Consider the following 23,419-nt stretch of genomic DNA (forward strand, 5'->3'; position numbering starts at 1 on the left):
ATGGATTGGCATACAAAACAGCTCTCTGATGCAAAAACATATTCAACATGGACAAGTCTATATACGCTCTTGTGAATTCGACCTTGCTGAAATAACTGGCAAATGTAAAGAAAACTACTTGTTACAAGTGCAATTTGAAGACTATTTTTATGCATTTCTTACAAGTGGCTCCAATATCTGTATACATAATACATTAACTGTTGCAGGCCACTTCCTGTCCGGACTCTTCCATTCAGTATACATTGCATCTGGTTATCTGACTCTTCCATTTTCTCCACAATAACCGGACACCGGATACCCATGTGCTGTTCTGTTACCATGGAGAAAACACATGAGATCCTCTGTTCCAGCTGCATCAGTGATGAGGCTAAGTTGCTTGACTGGAACACCATGTATCGAGGATGAAGAATGAAGAAACCTTGTTGTAACATATTGTTACATTGAAAGATTCACAGGGTTGGGTTTTAAAAAATTCTATGCGAGAGGACAAAACATCCATGGTCTACAGACAACGCCACCTACGAAAGCCACAAACCAACTCCAACTTGCAAATTTCAATCTACAAGGCTTTTGGTCTTACCTAAAACTGGCTCACCTGGGATCACATGTATATTGAAATTGGTCCACATATTTCTGCATCACAACAAATCATGCTGAGAAAAATTCAGTCGGCTTTCCAGCCAAATTCTTGTAGTCACGACCTGACAGAAGATAGCCCCATATACAGTGGCACACTTTCCCCAGTTCGCCTGGTCCGCAGCACTTCAATGTATGTAGCCAGAGAAAGGAAAGAAACAATTGGTGAGTCCTTAAAAAAGTATAAAAGCACCACAAATATTGAGATGTCGGGATCCAGCTGCTACAAAGACGAGGACTCTGCATGGTTGTTTGCCAAGACACAGGATTTCCTCCAGTACCTCCAGGATCTGCTAGCTCTCAGGAAAAAATATCTGGCTAGTCTTCATAATTTGAGGTGCATGACTGGAACATCTGAATATTCACCAAAATCAACCAAGTCGTCGAAAGCTGAAAAAAAGTCACCCCCACGTGAAACAGGCGATGTAAAGGTAAGAGGAAGCCAAGATGAGTCCTCAAGATGTCCTCAAGTGATTAACAATTCCATTCAGTCTTTTGTAATTACACCCTTTTCTAGGACAAATACTATCTGGTAGCTTTATTAATTTAACTCCTAAAGGACCAGACACTTTTTAGGGATTTTACCCATGTGGTGATTTTACTGCCCTATTTTTTTAAGCTACAAAAATTATTTTTGCTGTGTTTTTTTCAGCGACATATTGGGCTATTTTTATATATCTTTTTTCACTGACCTTTTCCCCCCACTTTTCAATTTAGAGAAAAAGCTAAAAAAAAAAATCTATATTAAAATTAGTATATTACGCTAATAAAAAAGCACAGGAATGGGCTCCTCATTTTGTTTTGGACAATCTGATATATAATTTGTATAGTTTTGGATTGGTTTTGGTTGGCGTCAGCATTGGGTCATTTTCTGATTTATTTATATTATATATATATATTTATATATAAATATTTTTTTATTTTATTTTATTCTGCAATTTTTTTTACTTATTTTTGTAACTATTTTTTTAAATATTTATGTCCCCCCATAACATCATATAAAACCTCCAGGAGTCATTCACATTGTCTTTTATTTCATTATTTCACAGTTTTCCACTGCAGCTTACTCCCTCCACAACATAGCGCTCATTGAGCGTTATGTAGCCTGCAAGAGAGAAGGCAGAAGGAGTTAAAAACCGCTTCTGTCTTCACCTCCGGGTCATGGGCTGTAACTAACAGCTGAGGACCCAAACTGCTCCTCCTACATTGGAGTAACAGGAGCTTTAATCTTGTGCCATACTTTTGCTATCGGGCATGATTAAAGCCCAGGACTTAATAGATTAAGACTGGTATTTCATGTGCCGGTTTTAATATGATTCCCTCAGCCACCAGATGGAGTACAGGGTATCATCTGGTCAGTCGAGAAAGGCCTTATGGGGCTGATATGTTTGGCACCAACCAAACGCCTCATTAATACTTTTCTTCTTATGCATTTACAAGTCACACCTGGATGTTTGTGTCTCCATGAATACTTGCATGGATACAAGAATGCTTTGCATCTCTTCCTAAGAAAACAGAAACCTACCAAAGCTATGAGCTGGAATAGATGTCTATTAGAATTTACAGCCTGGGGCAGCCATGCCCTCATGGGACAAATAATACCCCCCTTTCAGAAAACTCGTGTAAGTGGCGTACGTTTTTAAAAGTTACAAACTTGCACCAAATCTTCTACTTTTTTATACGAGTTTTCTAACTGATAAATTGCTTCCTAGGACTATATTGCAACTCCATTGCAGTTTTTTTGCAGGGGTGGTCTGCCAGCTTCCCAGATTTCTGAATAAATCTACTTCCTTATGTAGTGATAAATATCCATAGCACTGCCCATGTGAACAACATTATTTTAAAGCTTATCTAACATTATTTTCATAAATCACAGAAACATAGAAGACTGACAGCAGAAAAGGACCCCCTGGTCCATGTAGTCTGCCCTTATATTAGTTCTCTTAGGATAGATACTGTATATACTTATCCCAGGCAGCTTGAATTCATTTAATGTTGATTTTCCAACCACATCTGCTGGAAGTTTGTTCCAAGCATCTACTACTCTTTTAGTAATATTTTTTGATGGTGCTTCTGCTCTTCCTCCAACTAATCTCAGGTTGTGTCCTTCAGTCTAGTGTTTAGTTTCTTATTAAAAACACTTCCCTCCTGAAAATGACAATGTAGAGCAAAATAGGGATGAAAAATCAGTAGTCCAGGTCACTATATAACACCTTGTACAGTTCCTTTGTCAGTCTCTTTGAAAATGTTCAGAAACCTCAGTCATTAAAAATATATATAGTATATATCTGTTAATAGGAGAGAGGGAGGAGGGAGATGCTTCTGCAGTTTGTTTCTCCAAGTCTGTTAGAGCATAAGAGGGGAATCCGGCCCTGTGTCTGGCCGGCGTCCACGTGTACCTTTGAATATCTGTATTGTAGATGGCTCTGAAGGCTCGCTGGCGGGCATGAGCAGTACAGATTTTATTTTTTTTTTAAATCTCTGTTTTTCACGCACCATCGCTAGGCAATGACGCAGGTACCTGCGGCCTATCCACAATGTCAATTGCAGATGGGCCACGGGTCGGACGGCTTCCATTGACCTCAATGGAAGCTGTCCATGCGGAAACCGCATGAAAATGGAACATGCTGTGATTTTTCCTCCACTTGTGGAAATTGCAATTCGTTTCTGCGAATGTGTAGGGAAAAGCGATTTTTGCATAGCATGTTCCGAATGGTACTTGCTGCGGATCCGTGGTGCAGATGCCGATTGCGAATTCTGCAATGCAAATTTGTTTGTGTGCCACTGGCCTGATAGATGCACTACGGTATCACTGTAAATACTGGGAGTGTCAAAACCAATAACTATATACTATGAAAAGAAATCAAATATGTTTAGGCATTCTAGAAAAATAGCAAAAGTAACTAAGCATGTATAATATAGTAGAATCCCAGTATGGAGTATGTTAAAACTTGGTACCTGAGCTCTGATTCAAAGGACTGCAGCTGTTGGGGATACAGGATATTGGTTGTTTCCATGCAGCTTGCTCATACAGGGTGCTCTGTGGACAAGTGATTTGAGATTCGTCCCAGTTGTGCAATTTACACATCCTATTCATAGATAGAATCATCCCAGCATCCTTCCTCTGCCTCTATAAATTGAAAAATCTGTTCTCAGGAGATTACATTTTCCAACAGTGTATATTGGTTAAGAGCAAAATGTTCTTGTTAGATACTAACAGCCATAAAATCTTGTTAATTAAATAGACTGAATCAGGGGTGTAGCTAAAGGCTCATGGGCCTGTGAAAGTTCAGCTTGGTGCCCTCAATTCCCTTCAGGCCGTTGTTCCGACTCATCCATAACTTTCAGCTGTAATGCTGAGTCTCTTAACTGACCTGTCCATTACAGGTGATATGTCAATACAGTACTAGCAGCTGCAGGCATTGCTGTAATCTTAAAGGTTCAGGGATACAAACCTCAAGACATTTGTCTCCCCCCCACCCCCCACAAAAGTGTGCATGTATATATATATATATATATATATATATATATATATATTGTACATCAGAGACTGTGTAAGACAACTTTTATAATATAGTGGGTTTAGATACAGCGGCTCAACTCTAATACACCTCTAAATAACAGTCACAATATAATAGGTACCAGCCCTACATGGTGATAGTGGTCAAAGTGCAGTATTACTATTGTACCTTGTCTCCACCACAAGTATGGGTGTAGACCTAGTGATGGTCTGTACCCGCCGACAGTACGCCCACAAGCTAGTGATTGGCTGCCTGGAGCAAGGTCCTAGCAGCATGGGCAAATACTTTTGGCTGGGATAGAGGGTAAAGGTTAAGGTTCATTTCAGTGTTAGGCTTAGATTATTAGGTGTAAATGCTTCCATGTGAGAGTGAACTGCATTAACATGAAAGCATTTACAGCTAATCATGTAAGTCTAACACTTAAAGTAACCCTAACTCTTACCCTCCATCCCAGCCAGAAGTAATTGTCCACACTGCCATGACCATGGTGTCTGTGTCACCTCATCTCCCCTTCAGCCTATATCGAATGGCACCCAAACCCCACCCCTCAAGCTGTTACTAGGCCCGCAGCCCTCCATCCAGCCATGGAAAGAGTGGCCCCCACTTCAGGAGAATGATAGGAGCAGCTATGACCGCAGGAGTCATGACCAGAGACCGGAGGGGGGAAGGGGGTGGTTAATGAGTGGCAGGACCTGGGAGGCAAAAAGTGACAGGAGCTGTGACGGGAGACTGTAGAACTGCAGGACAAGGGAGAGCAGCTGCGGGGTGACTGACAGGAGGCGGGAGGGCCAGGAGTCCCAACATGACTCAAGGCATGAGGGTTGAGAGGAAGACCTGAGGACAAGCAACAGCAACAGGGTTACTGAGCACAGCCGGTGGGGACAAGTGACAGCCGGCAAGTACAAGGCAAAGTGGCGAAGGGGTGTGTGAGGAGTAGGCGTTGTGCAGCTTGTAGCCAATCAGGAACTGGGGGCGTCACCTGACTTGTGGTGGAGACAAGAAACAACAGTACCAAGTGCAGTTACCTTCAGTAATCACAGGTGAAATATTCTCTGACTGGTGTTAGTCTGCTTTTATTTTACTTCTCTATCTGGGCCCAGATTGCCACGAAGCCTTCTTCCAGCCATGACTCATCCCTGCACACTGTCTTCATCCTGCCCCACTCCTAATGTTCTTCTCAGTATTCTCTTTTGCTCTTCACAGAGTACTAGTGCCCCCACACACTAATAACTTTTCCATTGTGTGCACTACAAAATAATAACCCCTTAATGCCTCACAGTTACAGTGCCTTTCTTTGTGACTCACAAAGTAATGTACCTCTTTGTGTCCTCCATAAAGTAATAATGCCATATTTGTGCCCTCACAAGGTATTAGTGTCTAGGTGCCACCCACAAGGTAAAAATGCCCAAATGCCTTCTACAGCATAATAAGACACCCTTAGTGCCCCCATGTGGAATAGTGTCTCCATGATGTAATATAGTCCAATTAATGCCCCCTTTGTGCTCCTATGAGATAATAGTGCCCTCTTTGTAGTTTCCACAATGTAGTAAATGTCCCCTTACTGCCCTCCACAAGTTCCTGACCTGATCACACTAGTAAATTATTTTAACAATTAGTTTATTCTGTAGGGCCCTTTTACACGGAACAGTTATTGTTCTAATTATCATTCAGTTCTGCAAAAATGAACAATAAGCCTATTCCCACCCCCACCCCCCAATGTTTATTTAGAGGAAGGAAAAAAACACCAATGAAGGACAAGCCAATTTTACTCATTTAAGGGACAAAACCCCTCACTGACTCCAAATCTGGCAATCAGAATAATCCCTGGGACAACAACCCTTCTGAAGCAATTAGTGACTATAACATGTAATATTGTAATGCTCAAGAAAAGTGTCCAGACCCCACTTAACCTTATGTATCCAATTCGCCATCACCACGTCCTCAAAGAGTTTCATAGTCAATTTGCTCTTACAGTAAAGAATCCCCTTCTATGTCGGTGTAAAAACCGTCTTTCCTCTAGAGGATGTCTAGAGGATGCCCCCTTGTCACAGTCACAGTCCTGGAGAGATCTCTGTATTGACACCTGATATATTTATACATAGTTTTATTTATACATAGACCCCACTTAACCTTATGTATCCAATTCGTCATCACCACGTCCTCAAAGAGTTCCATAGTCTATTTGCTCTTACAGTAAAGAATCCCCTTCTATGTCGGTGTAAAAACCGTCTTTCCTCTAGAGGATGTCTAGAGGATGCCCCCTTGTCATAGAAGCAGTCCTGGAGAGATCTCTGTATTGACACCTGATATATTGATACATAGTTTTTGTATTTTATTTTATTTTTCTAAACTAAATAATCACAATTTTGTAACCTCTTTGGGTATTGTAGTCCGCCCATTCTCTTTATTATTTTAGTTGCCCATCTTTGAACCCACTCAAATTCTGATATGTCCTTCTTCATTCCTGGTGCCCCAAACTGTCCGCCGTATTCTGTGTGTGGTTTGACTAGTGACTTGTAAGGAGGAAGGACAATGTCCCCATCATGCGCCCCTAGGACTCTTTTGATGCACCCCATGATCCTATTTGCCTTGGCAGCAGCTGCCTGACGCTCCAGTTAAGCTTACAGTTAACTAAAATCCCAAGTCCTTTTCCATGTCAGTGTTACCCAGTAGTTTCCCATTTAGGGTGTAATGCTGACATGAATTTCCTTGCCCATGTGCATAGCCTTACATTTATCAGTGTTAAACCTCATTTGCCACTTTTCTACCCAAGCCGCCAACTTAACCAGATCCATTTGCACTGTCTTGCGTCTGCTCTTCTGAATTACTTTATATAGTTTTATATCATCTGTAAATATTGATATTTTATTGCACAATCCTTCTACCAGGCCATTAATAAATATATTGAAAAAAATAGGGCCCAAAACTGACCCTTGTGGTACCCCAGTAGTAACGGTGACCCAATGAGAGTACATACCATTTATAACCCCCCTCTGCTTTCTATCACTGACCAGTTACTTACCCCCTTACACACATTCTCGCCCAGACCAAGCGTTCACATTTTATATGCCAACCTTTCATGTGGCACAGTATCAAACACTTTGGAAATGTCGAAATACACAAGATCCAGTGACTCCCCAGTCCAGTCTAGAACTTACCACCTCGTAGAAGCTGATCAGATTGGTTTGACAGGAGCGACTTCTCATAAACCCATGCTGATACACCGTTATACAGCAATGTTCCTTCAGGTACTCCAGGATAGAAACTCTTGAAACATTTTACCCAAAATAGAAGTAAGACCAACCAGCCTTTTTTTCGAGGTTCACTTCTCGATTCTTTTTTGAATATTGGCACGACATTGGCTATGCGCCAATCTAGTGGAACAGACCCCATCACTATAGAGTCCTTAAATATAAAAAACAAGGATCTGTGTATCACATTATTTAATTCCCTTATTTTCATCTTTTTAAGGTGGCTCTGCACTTCTTCCTGGGTTAGACTGGTGACATTTAGTGCAGAGTTTACTTTATCACTCTGCATCTCATCTGACATTTTGTTTTCCTCTGCAAATACACTGGAGAAAAAAACTATTTAATAGATTTGCTTTCTTCCCATCACACTACAATTTTTCATACATTATTTATTTAACTCCTTCATGCCTCTTTTTCTTTTTCCATTTTCGTTTTTTCCTCCCCCCCTTCAAAAAAAATCGTGACTCCTTTATTTATCCATCGACGTCGCTGTATGAGGGCTTGTTTTTTGCGGGACGAGTTGTATTTTTCAATGGTGCTATTTAAAGTACCATATAATGTATTGGAAAACTTTTAAAAAATTCTAAGTGGGGTAAAATGAAAAAAAAAGAAGACATTTCGCCATCTTTTAGTGCGTCTTGTTTCTACGGCGCACAAACGGCAACAAAAGCAACATGATAACTTTATTCTATGGGTCGGTACGATTACTACGATACCAAACTTGTATAGGTTTTTTTCTTACTATACTACTCTTTTTTTTTCAATTATTTTCTGCAGTCATTTTGTGCACGCAATAACTTTTTTATTTTTCCGTCGACGTAGTTGAGCAAGGGCTCATTTTTTGCGGGATGTCCTGTAGTTTCTGATAGTATCAATTTGGAGTACATACGACTTTTTGATTGATTTTTATTGCATTTTTTCTGGGAGACAGGGTAACTAAAAAAGTGCATTTCTGGCGTTCTTTTTTTTTTTCCGGACAACGTTCACCGTGCAGAAAAAATAATGTGCTATTTTGATAGATTGGACTTTTACGGATGCGGCGATATCAAACACATATTTTTTATTTTATAATTTAGATTTTTTAATAATAGATATGGCAAAAGGGAGGTGATTTAAACTTTTATAACTTTTTTTTTTTTACAATTAAAAAAACTTTATTGATTTTTTTTTTACTTTACTTTGAAGTCCCCCTGGGGGACTTTAACATGCGACGCTTTGATCGCTCCTGCAGTATGACGTAATGCTATTTAACAGGCAGTCTATCAAGCCACCCCACGGGGATGGCTTGATAGGCAGTCTGGTAAGGCAGCCCTTGGGCCTTTCATTAGGCCCCCGGCTGCCATGGCACCTGCACGGCTCCCCCGATCTCACCACGGGAGGGGGGGGGGGCTTGCGGGATCCCCAAACATCGTTCGTGGGATTTAAATTCCACTGTCAGAATTGAGAGCGGCATTTAAATGGTTAATAGCGGCATTTAAATGTTATAAACAGCTGACGCCCGCACTGTATGAAGAGAGGTTGCCGCGCAACCTCTTTTCATATATACCCCGCCGCTCCATGACATACCGGTGCGTCATGGAGCGGGAAGGGGTTAAGGGTCAACACTTTCAGTATTAATCTTTACTATTTTTATAATTGAAGAATAGTTCAGGGTTAGTTTTAGTCTCTCTGGCAATAGATCTCTCTATCTATATCTCTTCTGCTTTAACCATTTAAGGACATGGCCTATTTTGGGCTTTAGGGTGGGTTCACACTAGTGTGTTTTGGTGCGTGCTGTCATGTCTGACAGCTGCGGTGGAGAATTGTAGAATTCCCTTTGCTGCATCTGCCACAGATGTGGCAGATGTAGCAGCAGGGAATACTTTTAACTAGCGGGGGTGACGGAAACATCTGCCGCATGCGGGGGTGACGGAAACATCTGCCATTCTTCATGCCCGCGGGGGTCACAGCAGTGGCGGAGGGGTAAGTTTTTTTTTGTTTTTGTTTTGCACTAAAATGTTTCTTTTTCAGGGAAGGGCTTTTATGTAAAGCCCTTCCTTGAAAAAGAATGCAGGGGGCCGTCAGAGCATTGTTTTCAATGGAGCCGCTGGCAGCAGCCACGCCTCCATTGACAACAAGCACGCAGCTGTCTTCACGCGTGTTTTTGCTCGTATGAACCCACCCTAAGGATACAACAATTTTTGGTGGATTTTAATCTCCATTTTTCAAAAGCCATAACTTTTTTTATTTTTCCGTCGACGCAGCCGTGTAAGGGCTTGTTTTTTACGTGGCGAACTGTAGTTTTTATCAGTGCCATTTTGGGGTACATAGACTATATTGTAAAACTTTTATTATTTTTTTATGATAGCAGGGAGAGAAAATGCATCAATTCTGCCATAGATTTTTTTGGGTTTCTTTTAAAGCGTTAATTATGCAGCATAAATGACACAATACATTTTTTTCTGCTGGCTGGTACAGTTACAATGATACCAAAATTCTTTTATTTTTTCGAGGTTTTTCCACTTTTCTGCAATAAAAACGCTTTCTTTGGAAATCTATTTTTTTCTAAATCACTGCATTCAAAGTCCTATAACTTTTTTATTTAGAAGCTGTAGCTTATATTACTACCATTTTGAGAACCAAACAGCTTTTTTGATCACTTTTATTGTGTTTTTTGGGAGGCCAAATGTTAAAAATTAGCATTTTGCCTCAGTTCTTTAGAGGATTTTTTTTTTACACTTTTTGCCATGCAGGATAAAAAGTGTGTTTAACTTATTGTACGTGGTTTTCTGGACACTACAATACCAAATATGTGGGATTTTTTATTTTTTTATGCTAATATGAGAAAAAGCCCCCAAAAGTTTGTTTTTTTTTACATTTTTTTTACATTTTTATTTTTTGTACATTATTTTGATCTTTTTTTACACCATCTATGTCCCTTTGGGAGACTTGCAGCATAGCACTGATGATCGCTATGATAAGGCATTGCAGGACTTCTCTCCTGCAATGCCTCATCGCTTATTACAGCGATCATAGGCGATGGTAATACAGGATGCCTGTAGGTGGCGTCCTGTTACCAGGGCAACCAGACGGGCACTCTGCGAGTATATCACGAGAGCCCGATAACATCACAGAGGGAGCGCACTCCCTCTGTGAACCCTTCCCATGCCACAATCTACATAGATCGCGGCAGGAAAGGGGTTAACAGTGGGGGGGGGGGGGGCGCATCTCCGATGCACCCCTGCTGTTGTAGCGGTAGGCCGGCTATTAGTGACAGCCGGCTCCCGTTTCCGGATAGCACGAGATCTCTTATGATCTTGCGCTATCCACATGACATAAGGGTACGTCCACTAAATATTTAAAATCTTTTTAAACATTTCCTATTTATTGTTCGTACTCTTATGTTTGAGGACATTGTCCCAGCCAATAAGGTTAAGAGCATCTTTGAGCTGATCGAACTTTGCCTTCCTAAAGTTTAGTATATTCATAACTTCCCTATAAAACTCTTTCTTGAAAGACAAGTGGAAATGTATCATATTATGGTCACTATTTACCAGGTGCCCCCAACTTTCACCCCTGTTATTCTGTCAGGTCATTTGGTTAATATTAAGTCGAAAATGGCTGTCCCTCTAGTTGGGTGCTGTATAAGTTGAGTATGGTAATTGTCTTTAGCTATTTACAGAAAGTTGTTACTTTTATGACATCCACAGGTTTCAGCTTCCCAGTTTATATCTGGATACTTAAAGGAGATGTCCCGCGCCGAAACGGGTTTTTTTTTTTTTAAACCCCCCCCCGTTCGGCGCGAGACAACCCCGATGCAGGGGTTAAAAAACCCACCCGCACAGCGCTTACCTGAATCCCGGCGGTCCGGCGTCTTCATACTCACCTGCTGAAGATGGCCGCCGGGATCCTCTGTCTTCATGGACCGCAGGGCTTCTCTGCGGTCCATTGCCGATTCCAGCCTCCTGATTGGCTGGAATCGGCACGTGACGGGGCGGAGCTACACGGAGCTGCACGGAGCCCCATAGAGAAGAGGAGAAGACCCGGACTGCGCAAGCGCGGCTAATTTGGCCATCGGAGGCCGAAAATTAGTCGGCACCATGGAGACGAGGACGCTAGCAACGGAGCAGGTAAGTATAAAACTTTTTATAACTTCTGTATGGCTCATAATTAATGCACAATGTATATTACAAAGTGCATTATTATGGCCATACAGAAGTGTATAGACCCACTTGCTGCCTCGGGACATCTCCTTTAAAGTCCCTCATAATAACTACCTCATTGTGATTTCCTGCTTCATTTATTTGCTTCAGTAATAGATTTTCGGTAGCTTCTGTTATATTTGGTGGCCTATAGAAAACCCCTATGAGGATTTTATTGTTGTTTTTTCCTCCATGTATCTCTACCCATAGAGACTCCACATGTTCATCTCCCTCATAAATATCCTCCCGTAGTGTGGACTTTAAATAGGATTTTACCCTACACCTTTCTGTTTTTTACGCTCCCTTCTGTAACTCTGTAAGTTCACCGCCCAGTCACAGCTTTCATCCAACCAGGTTTCAGTTGTCACGTTAGTCACCATACAGTCACCATTGTAAACATGACCAATGACTGAACAATGAACAATAAGTTGTTTGCTTACACTGGGGAACACAATTTTTGGTGACTGATATGTTAGAACTTTTGGGGGATATTTTGGTGTAATAGATTCTGAAAATGGTATTAGTTTTTCTCCATCGGGTCTGCTTATCGAGATGTGACATATGTCAAAGACATTATTACTTCCAGTTCATCAACCTTCTAGCATTAGTCAGGCTTCTGGCAATAGTCACCATACAGCTTAAGGCCGATTTAGACACAACAATAATCGCTCAAAGGATGTCACTTAAGCGACTTTTGAGCGATCATCGTTGTGTCATTTACAGCGCAAGAAAAGCAATCACCTCGCACTGCCAGCGGAGGATGCAGAAGACAAGCGGGGTGTCCCAACTTGTTTTCTGCATACAGCTGTTCCCCCGCTCCGAGCGCCCGGTTCTTATACAGCCGAGTTTTCGGAGTGGAGGATGCAGAAGACAAGCGGGTAGTCCCTGCTTGTCTTCTGCATCCAGATGTTTTCTGCACGGAGCGCCTGGCTGTTATACAGCCGAGCGCTCCGTGCCGGGTATGGAGAAAAGAGCTGGACCGCTCTGTTCTTCATACCCAGCCTGTTATCAGGGAGCAGGATACAGCTGAAACAATAGTATCAGCTGTATCTTGCTGTAAATCCCTGATAAGGCTCATCGTCGTCTTTCAGCATGCTGAAAGACGACGATGACCGAAGGGGTAACGAAAACTGCACGATGTAAGTGCAATTACATGATTATCGCTCAAAAGCCATCTTATGAGCGATAATCGTATAATTGCACTTACATCGTGCAGTTTTCGTTACCCCGTCGGTCATCGTCGTCTTTTTTAAGCGATAATCATTGTGTCTAAATGGGCCTTAAGAAGGTTTAGTCACCATTGTAAACATGGCCAATGACTGAAGAATAAACGACAAGTTTGTTTGCTTAGACTGGGGAACAAAATTTGTGGTGACCGAGATGTTAGAACTTTTTGGTGGTATTTTGGCGTCATAGCTTTTGCAGAGCCCAGCATTTGTTTGCAGAGCCCAGCATGTGATTAATCCTACACCCAGCTGTGCACACAGCTGCATTGTTCTGATCCTGGTTGACAGCAGATTACATTATCTGCCGACTCCTGTCGAGATAACAGCTTGTGGTCTACTGACAGATAAATGTGTTTGCTTTGCTTCTTAGTAGCTGAATGATGGATTTTAAGTTCACCTTAAAATCATTGTTCAAATGAAAACTGCACGTTTACATGTAACAATTATTGCTTATTTTCGGTCATTTAAACGAATTTTGAGCGATAATATTGACATGTAAATAGGCCTTAACTCATTTGTAAAAGATTACCAGTGTAGGAAAGGTCATTATGGTGAGAAGGCCTGTGGGCTCCCCTGGCTTAGTGGCCCTATCGCAAGTGGGGCCCCTGCAGCCCCTATAATTACACCACTGGAATGAACGCATCAAACCATGGTTACTTTACATTTTTTTGGCCAAGTCCACAAGCGCATATTAGATCCCTATGATGTTCTGAGTTCAGGTCAGTAGACCAAAGGTTGTTCCAGAACACTCATCCGTATGACAGGTGCATAAATGCACCCATAATATGGTCGTGTGTGGCTAGTCTTAAGAGTAGGTGGATTAGCATGTATCAGTTTAGATTTGTAAATGGTGATATGACTTTCTGTAAAACTTGACCAGTTAGTCCTCCTGCTGTGGATCCTGACAGTCAATCTGTACAAGCAGGGGAGGGAATGATTAAAACGGAGCCACCTTATGGAGCAGATGAACACTACCTTACCCCTAATCACCTGTTACAGTAGGATTTCATGCTTGTTTGCACCTTCTCCTTTCCATAATTCATACACTTTCTTGTAAGATCTGTGGAAAGTGGATCCCAGTGCAGTTCCTCATCACCCATTAAAGGAAGGGATGCAGTCCAACTAGTCTGGGCCCCTTTCTCTAGGGGCCCCATAGCAGCCATATGGCGTGCCTGTATGGTGTTGCATTACTATAGGTAATGTTGCACATGTGTTTTTGCGATCATATGCTCTTTTCCACTTACATGTAAACCTTGAAAAACCTACTCTATACAGTTGAAACATAGGATAAGTGAAATACATTCCATATTTCCAGACTCACCAGTTATAGAAACATTATACAGCTGAAAGGAAGTATGAAGTGACTGTAGAGACTTCTGGCTGGTTGTTGCTACCTGGAAAGCTCATTTAGAAGCTTTTCTGACTAAGTGTTCATTGTGTTTACACAGGTTTCGAAGGATAATGAAAAGCAGAATCCCAAATCAGATATCATGGACGCTATAGCTTATTTTGATTCAGTAATTGCAGAACTGGACACGGAGAGGAGAATAAGGACGGCGCCAAGTGATTCCAAGCATGCAGATGTTGACTTTGATGGTTGGTGTTTAAACGGCATTAATACTAATTCAATTAACATTAAATATTTGTAGATTAAAAGCCTTAAAAAGAATCGTCCCGCTGCCCCAGGTTTAGGAGATTGACCACCTAAATTTAAAAATTGGCAAAATTAAAAAAAAATCTCATTAATAATGCAGTCTGAGGGTGACTACCCAGTACAGTTTTTTTTCACTGCGAAATTCGCAGCGTTTTTTTTCCTGCAGGGCTCTATGGGGCTTGTAATGTTAAAATCGCGCGGTAAATTGTGATTTTGCGCGATTGCGATTTTAACATTACAAGTCCCATAGACCCCTGCAGGAAAAAAAATGCTGCGAATTTCGCTGTGAAAAAAAACTGTAAAGGGTAGTAACTAGAGATGAGCGGGCATACTCGCTAAGGGCAATTGCTCGAGCGAGCATTGCCCTTAGCGAGTACCTGCCCGCTCAAGAGAGAAGGTTCGGGTGCCGGCGCGGGGGAGCGGTGAGTTGCGGCAGTCAGCAGGGAGGAGCAGGGGGGAGAGAGGGAGAGAGAGATCTCCCCTCCGTTCCTCCCCGCTCTCCCCCGCAGCTCCCTGCCCGCCGCCGACACCCGAACCTTGTCTCTCGAGCGGGCAGGTACTCGCTAAGGGCAATGCTTGCTCGACCAATTGCCCTTAGCGAGTATGCTCGCTCATCACTAGTAGACACCCTAAGATGGAAAATGTCTCTGTGTATCGTCCTTTTGTTGTAAGGACAGGGCCAATCAACATTTGAGAAGGATTGGTTGATAGGGATAAACTGCTATACAATAAATTTCATTGCTCAAAAACCATTTAAAATAAAAATGAAGCAACTATGCATGTACTTGGCATGCAGGTTATATATTACGAATGGTGCCGCAAGGGACAGATGGAGGTGAGACAGTTTGAGTAGCAGAAACTAAAAAAATACTGTAAATGCTATTTACACTCTTCTGGTCCATATCAGGGCACATATATCTGAATTGTTGCAAACATAGTCTCAACGACTGATGAGCTTACCGCCCACTATGGTACATAGTCTCTATAATGCAGACCTACCAGCCTCTAGGGTTAGCTACTGTATGTACAAACAGTCTCTTACTCGTCTTGAGTCCCTAGGACGACCTACCTAATACAGGGGCAATGTTCTGGATAAAAAGGATGATGGTAACCTTTTCAATTCTTCCTACAACTACAATCTGGTTCTTGTAACTCCATTCACAAAGTATACTTCACTGGCCGGAACGCCAGATACTGCTGTCAGCCTCATGGACTAACACTCTTCAGCTGTGTGTTCCAGAATGCCTCCAGACTAAAGCTGTGTCTCCTGATCTGCTGCAGCATCTCTCAAGCTACCACATATCAGTCATCTCACTAGACACCTGACTTGGTCTTCAGGTGCAGTGATCACCTCAGTCTTCCATAGTCAGGGACTCAAGTGTGATAGTCCCTACTGCTCTCACTTGGGCCCTCTGTTCTGCTGGGACTTATCCACAAGCATCAACATCACCTGAACCTGTGCTAGGGGTAGCAGAGTGTTATGAGCATTTTGCGGTTATTTGCACTTTATGAATTCCACAGGAATCGTCATGCAGCAATAAAACCAAACAGAGTAATATAACAAATGCATGGTTTATATGAATGTAATCTTAATTAATTTAATCATTGGCAGGGCAGGTCATGTGTCCTGGGAGAGAAAATAGGAAGAGAAGAGTTAGCCCAGATTCCGAGTGCGCTGTGCCACAGATAGTGAGCCAGCGTGGAGAGCTGGGATGTAGCAGAAGGAAGCCACTGCCAGAGAATTGTTGCTGAGAACTGACAGAGAGGCCAGATGAGCAACAAAGGACATTGCGCAGCTGCATGAAACAAGGGATATCTCAGCAACTGTGGGTGCTGTTTCTTTCTGCCTGAGCTGCTGCAATATTCCAGAGTTTTACAATGGAGTCACAACCAGAGCATCAAGAGAGTGCTGCAGTATGCTTCAGCAGTGTTGAACCAAAACCAAGAAATATTTTTAGAAATTCTTTGCCTGATAGACATAATTGAGAGCAGTCCTCAATAAAAACCAAGTGTATGCATATAAGTAAACAGCGTGAGATAGTAAGCAGGCCTGCTAGATAGAGATATATCACACTATACAGTTGGAAACAAGCACATTTGCTGGCTATTATACCTTGCTGGACGTAAGACGGAGTTTTGCTGGAACTTAATACCAAAAACACATCTGTTTGCCTTCTGCAGACAAAGTCCTCGTATAATTTCTTTGTTAAATAAAGACTGTGTATGGCACACTGCCACCTCTGAGTTAGTTTTTCTTGAAAAGAAAGGTGATAAACCTGGTTGCACACAGAATATTACTGTAACTGTGCTGATTCACTGTAAATTGCACAGTAAATTAGCAAGCATTAGTCGGGTCTTTGGAACGAAAGGTTAAAGTTATTCAACATTTACCAACTGTTTATTATCCTAACATTAGTATATTTCCCTGCCATTAGCAGTTGTGGCGCAAATCACATAATCAAAACTGATGGTGTTCAGCAAAAAGAGGCATGGCTTCATGGGCAGCGCTTGGGACACAACATAGCATATATTCTTATGGAGGAGGTGAGCCATTCCACTACCTCACATGCTCTTGATAAGAAATATATCCTTCTATTTTGTGCATGCAGCTCCTATGTACACCTATGTGTCTCTGGAGTTACTGATTACAAGCAGTGTGTGTAGTCAGATCCTGCAGTCAATATGTTATTACACTTCATTGCCCCCTCTACTTCTGTTTGTAGGTTAGCATGAAGATGAAAGAGATGGAATGCAGTATCACATGACTGCAAGGTTTGTGTAGTCTATGTTCGAGTGTTACAGATTTTTTGCATAGTTTTGGATGCAAATCCACAGCAAATCTGCAGGAAAATGTGTAGCATAGGATTTTGCGCAGAATCACTGCAGATTTGCTGCCATATCTGAACCCACTGTTATAGTCTGACATAGCTTTTTATAGGAGCTGTTTGCACAAAACAGTAAGGTATTATTAAGTTGCTTCATTTTCTATTTTCGATGCACTGGAGTAAAATAACATAAAAGTCCTAGCATGACCTGCGTAATTTAGACATTCACCCATTTGTCAGTTGCGACTTCTGTAATAAAGAGACAATTTGATAATACATTTATCACTATAATTTTCTAGGTTATTGGACATTTGGGGTCATTTAACGATTGATCTCTAGAACTTGCTTCTTCAATCGATGTAGATACACATACAGACTGTAATTATGAGCTGACATGGTCGTAAAACAGAGAGCAGCACCTACCACAGTACGATCAATGTGTAATTCTACTTGGTTATTGGGATCATCATGTCATTATTGATCATTAACCTTACCTTACCCTACTTGTAGCTCATCAACAGATACAGATCTGGACTATGTAGCCTATTCGAGTTTAATGAGTGGTTTAATCATTGCTTCCCTCGCTTTATTCATGTTCTTCTTCTTCTCCTTAGTGGCCACCAGTAGCAGAGAACACAGTTTACACTCAAACTGGATTCTACGAGCACCAAGAAGAAGCACAGAGGAAGTCTTAAGAACATCCATATACTGCCAGTCTTGGAGAAGCAGTGTAGAAAACAGAAGCATTAAGAGGATAGAGCGATATCCAATCTACCTGCCCAAAGCTGTAGAAGGAGCATTCAACACATTGAAATTTAAGCCTCGGCCAAAAGTAAAGTAATGAAAGTCCACCACTAGCTGAGGACTACGTATCTTGGTGCTAATGGCTTATGTATATGAGATTGGGCTCCTCATATAGGGCCTATTGGTTCTAGTCAGTGCAAAAAAAAACAACTGTGGGGGCAATGGTAAAACTTTTATCCAGTTTCCACCCCATTCTATGGACGCAATGGTCTGCATTGCATGTATTTATTTTCTAAATGATCCTTAAAATATAAAAATCTACAAGTTAGGATACGAAGGAGCCAAAATCCTGAAACCGAAAATGGAACATAAAAGTCCTGGTGCAACAATACTCTATGCAGAAAGAAAAGTCACATCCATTTCTCACACAACCGCTTCTGACATAATACAAGTACAATAAACCTTTCTACAGAGGTCCACGCCAAGCTTGATTTTCCCCATTTATGGTAGTCTGTGATAATAATGAAATAGTGTTAGTCCCTTTACTTCATTTCATTGTATTGTGAATGCAAGGATGGTCTCAGAATGGTCCGGGCACCCAGAAGCCCCATACCAGTCACTATAGCAATAACATACTTGGTTTGGGTAAATAAATTGCATTTGAGCACCAAACTTCAATGTGCCACGTTAATGTAAGGACATGATTGATGTCAGCATTTATACATCTTTGAATTACTCTATGCTAGTAAGTCAGAGAAGTAAATGAAACTATCATATTCACCATGTTGGATTCTTTAAAATGTGTTTGGTCTTCCAAAAAGCATTCTTGAAATGAGTTAATAAAATAAGAATTTTTTTTTAACTGAAAGTATAGTTTCTGTCTATTTTTAGGGGTTAACATGACATGGACTCCACCTGTCTTGACCTTGGCCAGTTATCTGACTCAGTTCTAGCTTGATCTTTTGGTACCACGCGCCGATGCCCTTTGATCCATCTGGTCAGCTAAAACTAAACTGAAATTACTCCTTGAGGTAACATCCAGGAGGTTCCCGGCAGTGAGGAACAGATCCCTCTAAAACCGGGTTTAAAGGGAGACTGGGACCTTTTGGAGCTGCCTTCATGATTAACTCAAAATCAAATCAGTCAGTGACAAGAGGGGAGGTCTAAGTCTACTATAAACTCTCACTAGTCTGAAGATTGAAAATAATCTGACACTACATAGATACAGTACCAGAACCAAGCTTACTGTATAGATATGGTACCAGACCTGAGCTTACTACAGTGTACAGGTCCAGAATCAAGCTTACAATATAGATACACTTGTCTCCATCCATCTCCACCTCTCTTCCTCTACAGTGCTGTGTTGGAGAAATGAGTAGCAAAGGAAAGCAGGGACTGGTCCTCGGGTTTATTCATTTCCCAATGCAAGTCACTATATGCCGATTCCTGATTGGAGGCAGCATGCTGCTGTGACCACCCCAACCAACATCACATTGTTTTCCCTATATGGAGGTAGCAGTGGCCGCTTCTAATTGAGGACTGGTGAGAAATGGTGGGGCCATGCAACAGTGGATTATTAGGGACAATCTGAGGAACCATCTTTATAGGGAATGTTAGTCAAAGGTGGAGCCTTAATTGCCTTTTAAATGTGAGTTCTTATTAAAATGGCCTCATTCATCAGGATAAGAGGCGGTTTAATTTTCATGTGCTTCAAATTAACAGAGCATGTGATGATGTCTATTGTCCAGCAGATGTCAGTATAATGCCACAATCCTTGAATTTGCTTTATTGCTCCACACAACTAGCATCACTCAGAGATGTGCATTTGACTATAGGATGCCTTTCTGAAACATGACATGTATAGCTGTCATCAGATGTTCAGAAATCCTTGGGTACGTAAAAACAACATTGCGTTAAATCATTGACCTATTCACTTTCAAGCTATTTTTTTTTTCATTTCCATTTTTTCAACCCTCCTTCCAAAAGTGTAACTTTTTTGTTTCTCTGTTGATACAGCCGGAACTAGTCCTTGTTTTTTTTATGAGGCAAGTTGTATTTTTTTCATTGTATCATTTAAGCTACAATATAATGTACTGCAATGGAAAGAATGCAATTATACTGTTATTGAAGTTTAGTTTTTATGGTATTCATCAATTATTCTAATTCTAAAATGAGGAAAATTGGCTTCTATCTCAATGGGTCATTTTCCCTTCTTCTGGATCAACATTGCCGTATAATAGGCTGAACTGGATGAACATATGTCTTTTTCAGCCTTGCATACTATGTTACTATGGTGTGGTAAAAAATTACTTGTTTTCTTTCTTCTTTGGGCAGTAAGTTTACTGCAATACTAAATTTATGTGTATTTTTTTTTTACGTATTGATCACTTTATAGTCACATTTTTTAATAGGGAGTAAAAGAAATGAAAAAGGAGGGCGGAGCAAGACCCAGTGAGGGTAGTGGAATATTTATGGAGTACAAAGAGTTTCCAATGATTGAGTATTTTGAATGGTGGAGGTGCTGCCAACCAGATGACGCTCCACCAGTGTGGGCGTAAGTGTAGCGAAAAGGATGTGAAAAGAACTGGTATGGAGGCGCAACACTCTAAGCTACTAGAAGATGTAGATCAAAGTCCAATGTGTGATGGTGAAAGCACTTCTTTTTTATTATTTTTTCAGAAATTAAAAACCAGCAATGGAATACGCGTTTCGGGGAAGAACCCCTTCGTCAGTTCAGCTGGATAGGACAACAGGATGCCTAGGGGTGACACGATTCCAAAGATGTATAGGATGTGTCGGAGGTCCTGTGTGCAGGAGGACAGGGGAGAAAAAAGTGCTTCTCCCCTGTCCTCCTGCACACAGGACCTCCGACACATCCTATACATCTTTGGAATCGTGTCACCCCTAGGCATCCTGTTGTCCTATCCAGCCGAACTGACGAAGGGGTTCTTCCCCGAAACGCGTATTCCATTGCTGGTTTTTAATTTCTGAAAAAATAATAAAAAAGAAGTGCTTTCACCATCACACATTGGACTTTGATCTACATCTTCTAGTAGCTTAGAGTGTTGCGCCTCCATACCAGTTCTTTTCACATCCTTTTCGCTACATTTTTTAATAGTGCATTGCCTGTGTATTTTTCTTATTACAATGTCCGTAGTACTGTTTAAATAATGTGATGTTTTAATAACCTGAATTCTTATGATTACGGCAACACCAATTATGTTCAGTTTTTTTTAATGCAGCAAAAACTAAATTTAGTCCGCACTTCCTACAAATAAATGGAATGCACGGATGCGCATACACCACGGCTGTGACAATGCAGTGCAAAAATATTCCACAAAATGTAATATCAGAACAAAATCATATATCTGTTCCATATACTAAGCACATAAAAATGCATGGTTCTCATCTTAATCAAAATATATGATCCCATATGCCCCGTCAAGGCGATCTTAAACTGCTTTTACACAGGAAGATTATAATTACTGTTCGGATTCCTGCGATCCAACGCCTATCTAAAAGCTGCAATCGATCCGACTCCAATGAACTGTGACACTACCTGGAATTATCTTCTTCTGACAAACATTTTCAGCTATTGCCATGTCTACATCCTCCCTCCTACAAACAGGTGTGTTCACATGCCAGGTGTCTGCAGATAACCTGTGTTCTTGGCATGCTTTAATCCCACTGGCAACAGAGAGACGACTATTACCAGAACCCTCTAACCAGTTATCCACAGAGAGAGCACTCACTACAACAATATACCAAGTACCATGGTAGGCTTCAAAATCATTCAATGCAGAATCTATCTATCTATCTCATATCTATCTATTTGTCTCATATCTATCTATCTCATATCTATCTATGTATCTCAGATCTATTTAATAATCTATCTACCTATCTATCCATCTATCTCATATCTATCTATCTATCTATCCATCTATCTCATATCTATCTATCTTATATCTATTCATCTAATATCTATTTATTTATTTATTTCAAATCTATCTTATATCTATCCATCTATTTCATATCTATCTATTTGTCTCATATCTATCTCATATCTATCTATGTATCTCAGATCTATCTAATTATCTACCTATTTAATATCTACCTATCTGTCCATCTATCTCATATCTATCTATCTTATATCTATCTATCCATCTAATATCTATTTATTTATCTATTTCATATCTATCTCATATCTATCCATCCATTTCATACCTATTTATTTCATATCTATCTATCTCCCTCTCTATCAATGTATTTCATATCTATCTATGCATCTATTTCATATCTATCTATCTCATATCTATCCAATATCTATCTATCCATGTAATATCTATTTATTTATCTATTTCATATCTCTCTATCTCATATCTATCTATTTCGTATCTATCTATCTCAGATCGATCTAATAATCGATATACCTATTTCATATCTACCTATCTATCCATCTATTTCATATCTATCTATCTCATCCATCTATCAATCTAATATCTATTTATTTATCTATTTCATATCTATCTAAATAATATTTATCCATCTCATATCTATCTGATATATATGCATCATATCATACCTATCTATATAATCTTTATCTATCCATGTATCTCATATCTCTCAATCCTATCTATCTATTCATCCATCTCATATATCTCAATCTAATATCTATCAATCTATTTCATATCTACCTATTAATCTATCTACCTATCTATTTGGCTATCTATTTAATATCTATCCATCCATCCATTTAGCTATCTATCCATCTATTTCATATCTATATATCTATCTACCTAATATCTATCTATTAATGTATCTACCTATTCATTTATCTACTCATCTAACATATATATGTTTATCTATATCTATCTATCTCATATCTATGCATCCATAGCATACTTATCTATCTAATCTCTATCTATCCATCTCATATCTATCTATTAATTCACCTAATATCTAACTATCTCATATCTATGGAAAAATCTACTTATTTCATATCTATCTATCCATCTATCTAATATCTATCTATCTCATACATATGCAGCTATATCATACATATCTATCTAATCTTTATCTATCCATCTATCTCATATCTATCTACCTAATATATACCTATCTATCTTCTATCTATATGTCCATCTAGCTAATATCTATCTATCTACACATCTCATGTTTATCTATCTATCTATTTCAGATCTGTCAATCCTATCTATTCATCTATCTCATATCTATCTAATAATCTATCTACCTATTTCATATATATCTATCCATCTATCTAATATCTATCTATCTCATATCTATACATCCATATCATACATATATATCTAATCTTTATCTATCCATCTATCTCATACCTATCTACCTAATATCTATATATC

General features: G+C 40.2%; 1 protein-coding gene across 1 annotated transcript in view; it reads left to right on the forward strand.

The window, feature by feature from the left end:
* The first annotated feature begins 605 nt into the window (after nucleotides 1–605).
* C1H13orf42 (chromosome 1 C13orf42 homolog) overlaps nucleotides 606–23,419 on the forward strand; it is a 48,998-nt gene continuing 26,184 nt past the window's right edge. The window contains exons 1-3 of the mRNA XM_066588984.1: nucleotides 606–1,067; nucleotides 14,264–14,411; nucleotides 15,390–15,406. Of these exons, the coding sequence (XP_066445081.1) occupies nucleotides 606–1,067; nucleotides 14,264–14,411; nucleotides 15,390–15,406 (627 nt within the window). The remainder of the gene's footprint in view (nucleotides 1,068–14,263; nucleotides 14,412–15,389; nucleotides 15,407–23,419) is intronic.

The sequence above is a fragment of the Eleutherodactylus coqui genome, chromosome 1 (assembly GCF_035609145.1).
Source record: "Eleutherodactylus coqui strain aEleCoq1 chromosome 1, aEleCoq1.hap1, whole genome shotgun sequence".
Taxonomy (NCBI): Eukaryota; Metazoa; Chordata; class Amphibia; order Anura; family Eleutherodactylidae; genus Eleutherodactylus; species Eleutherodactylus coqui.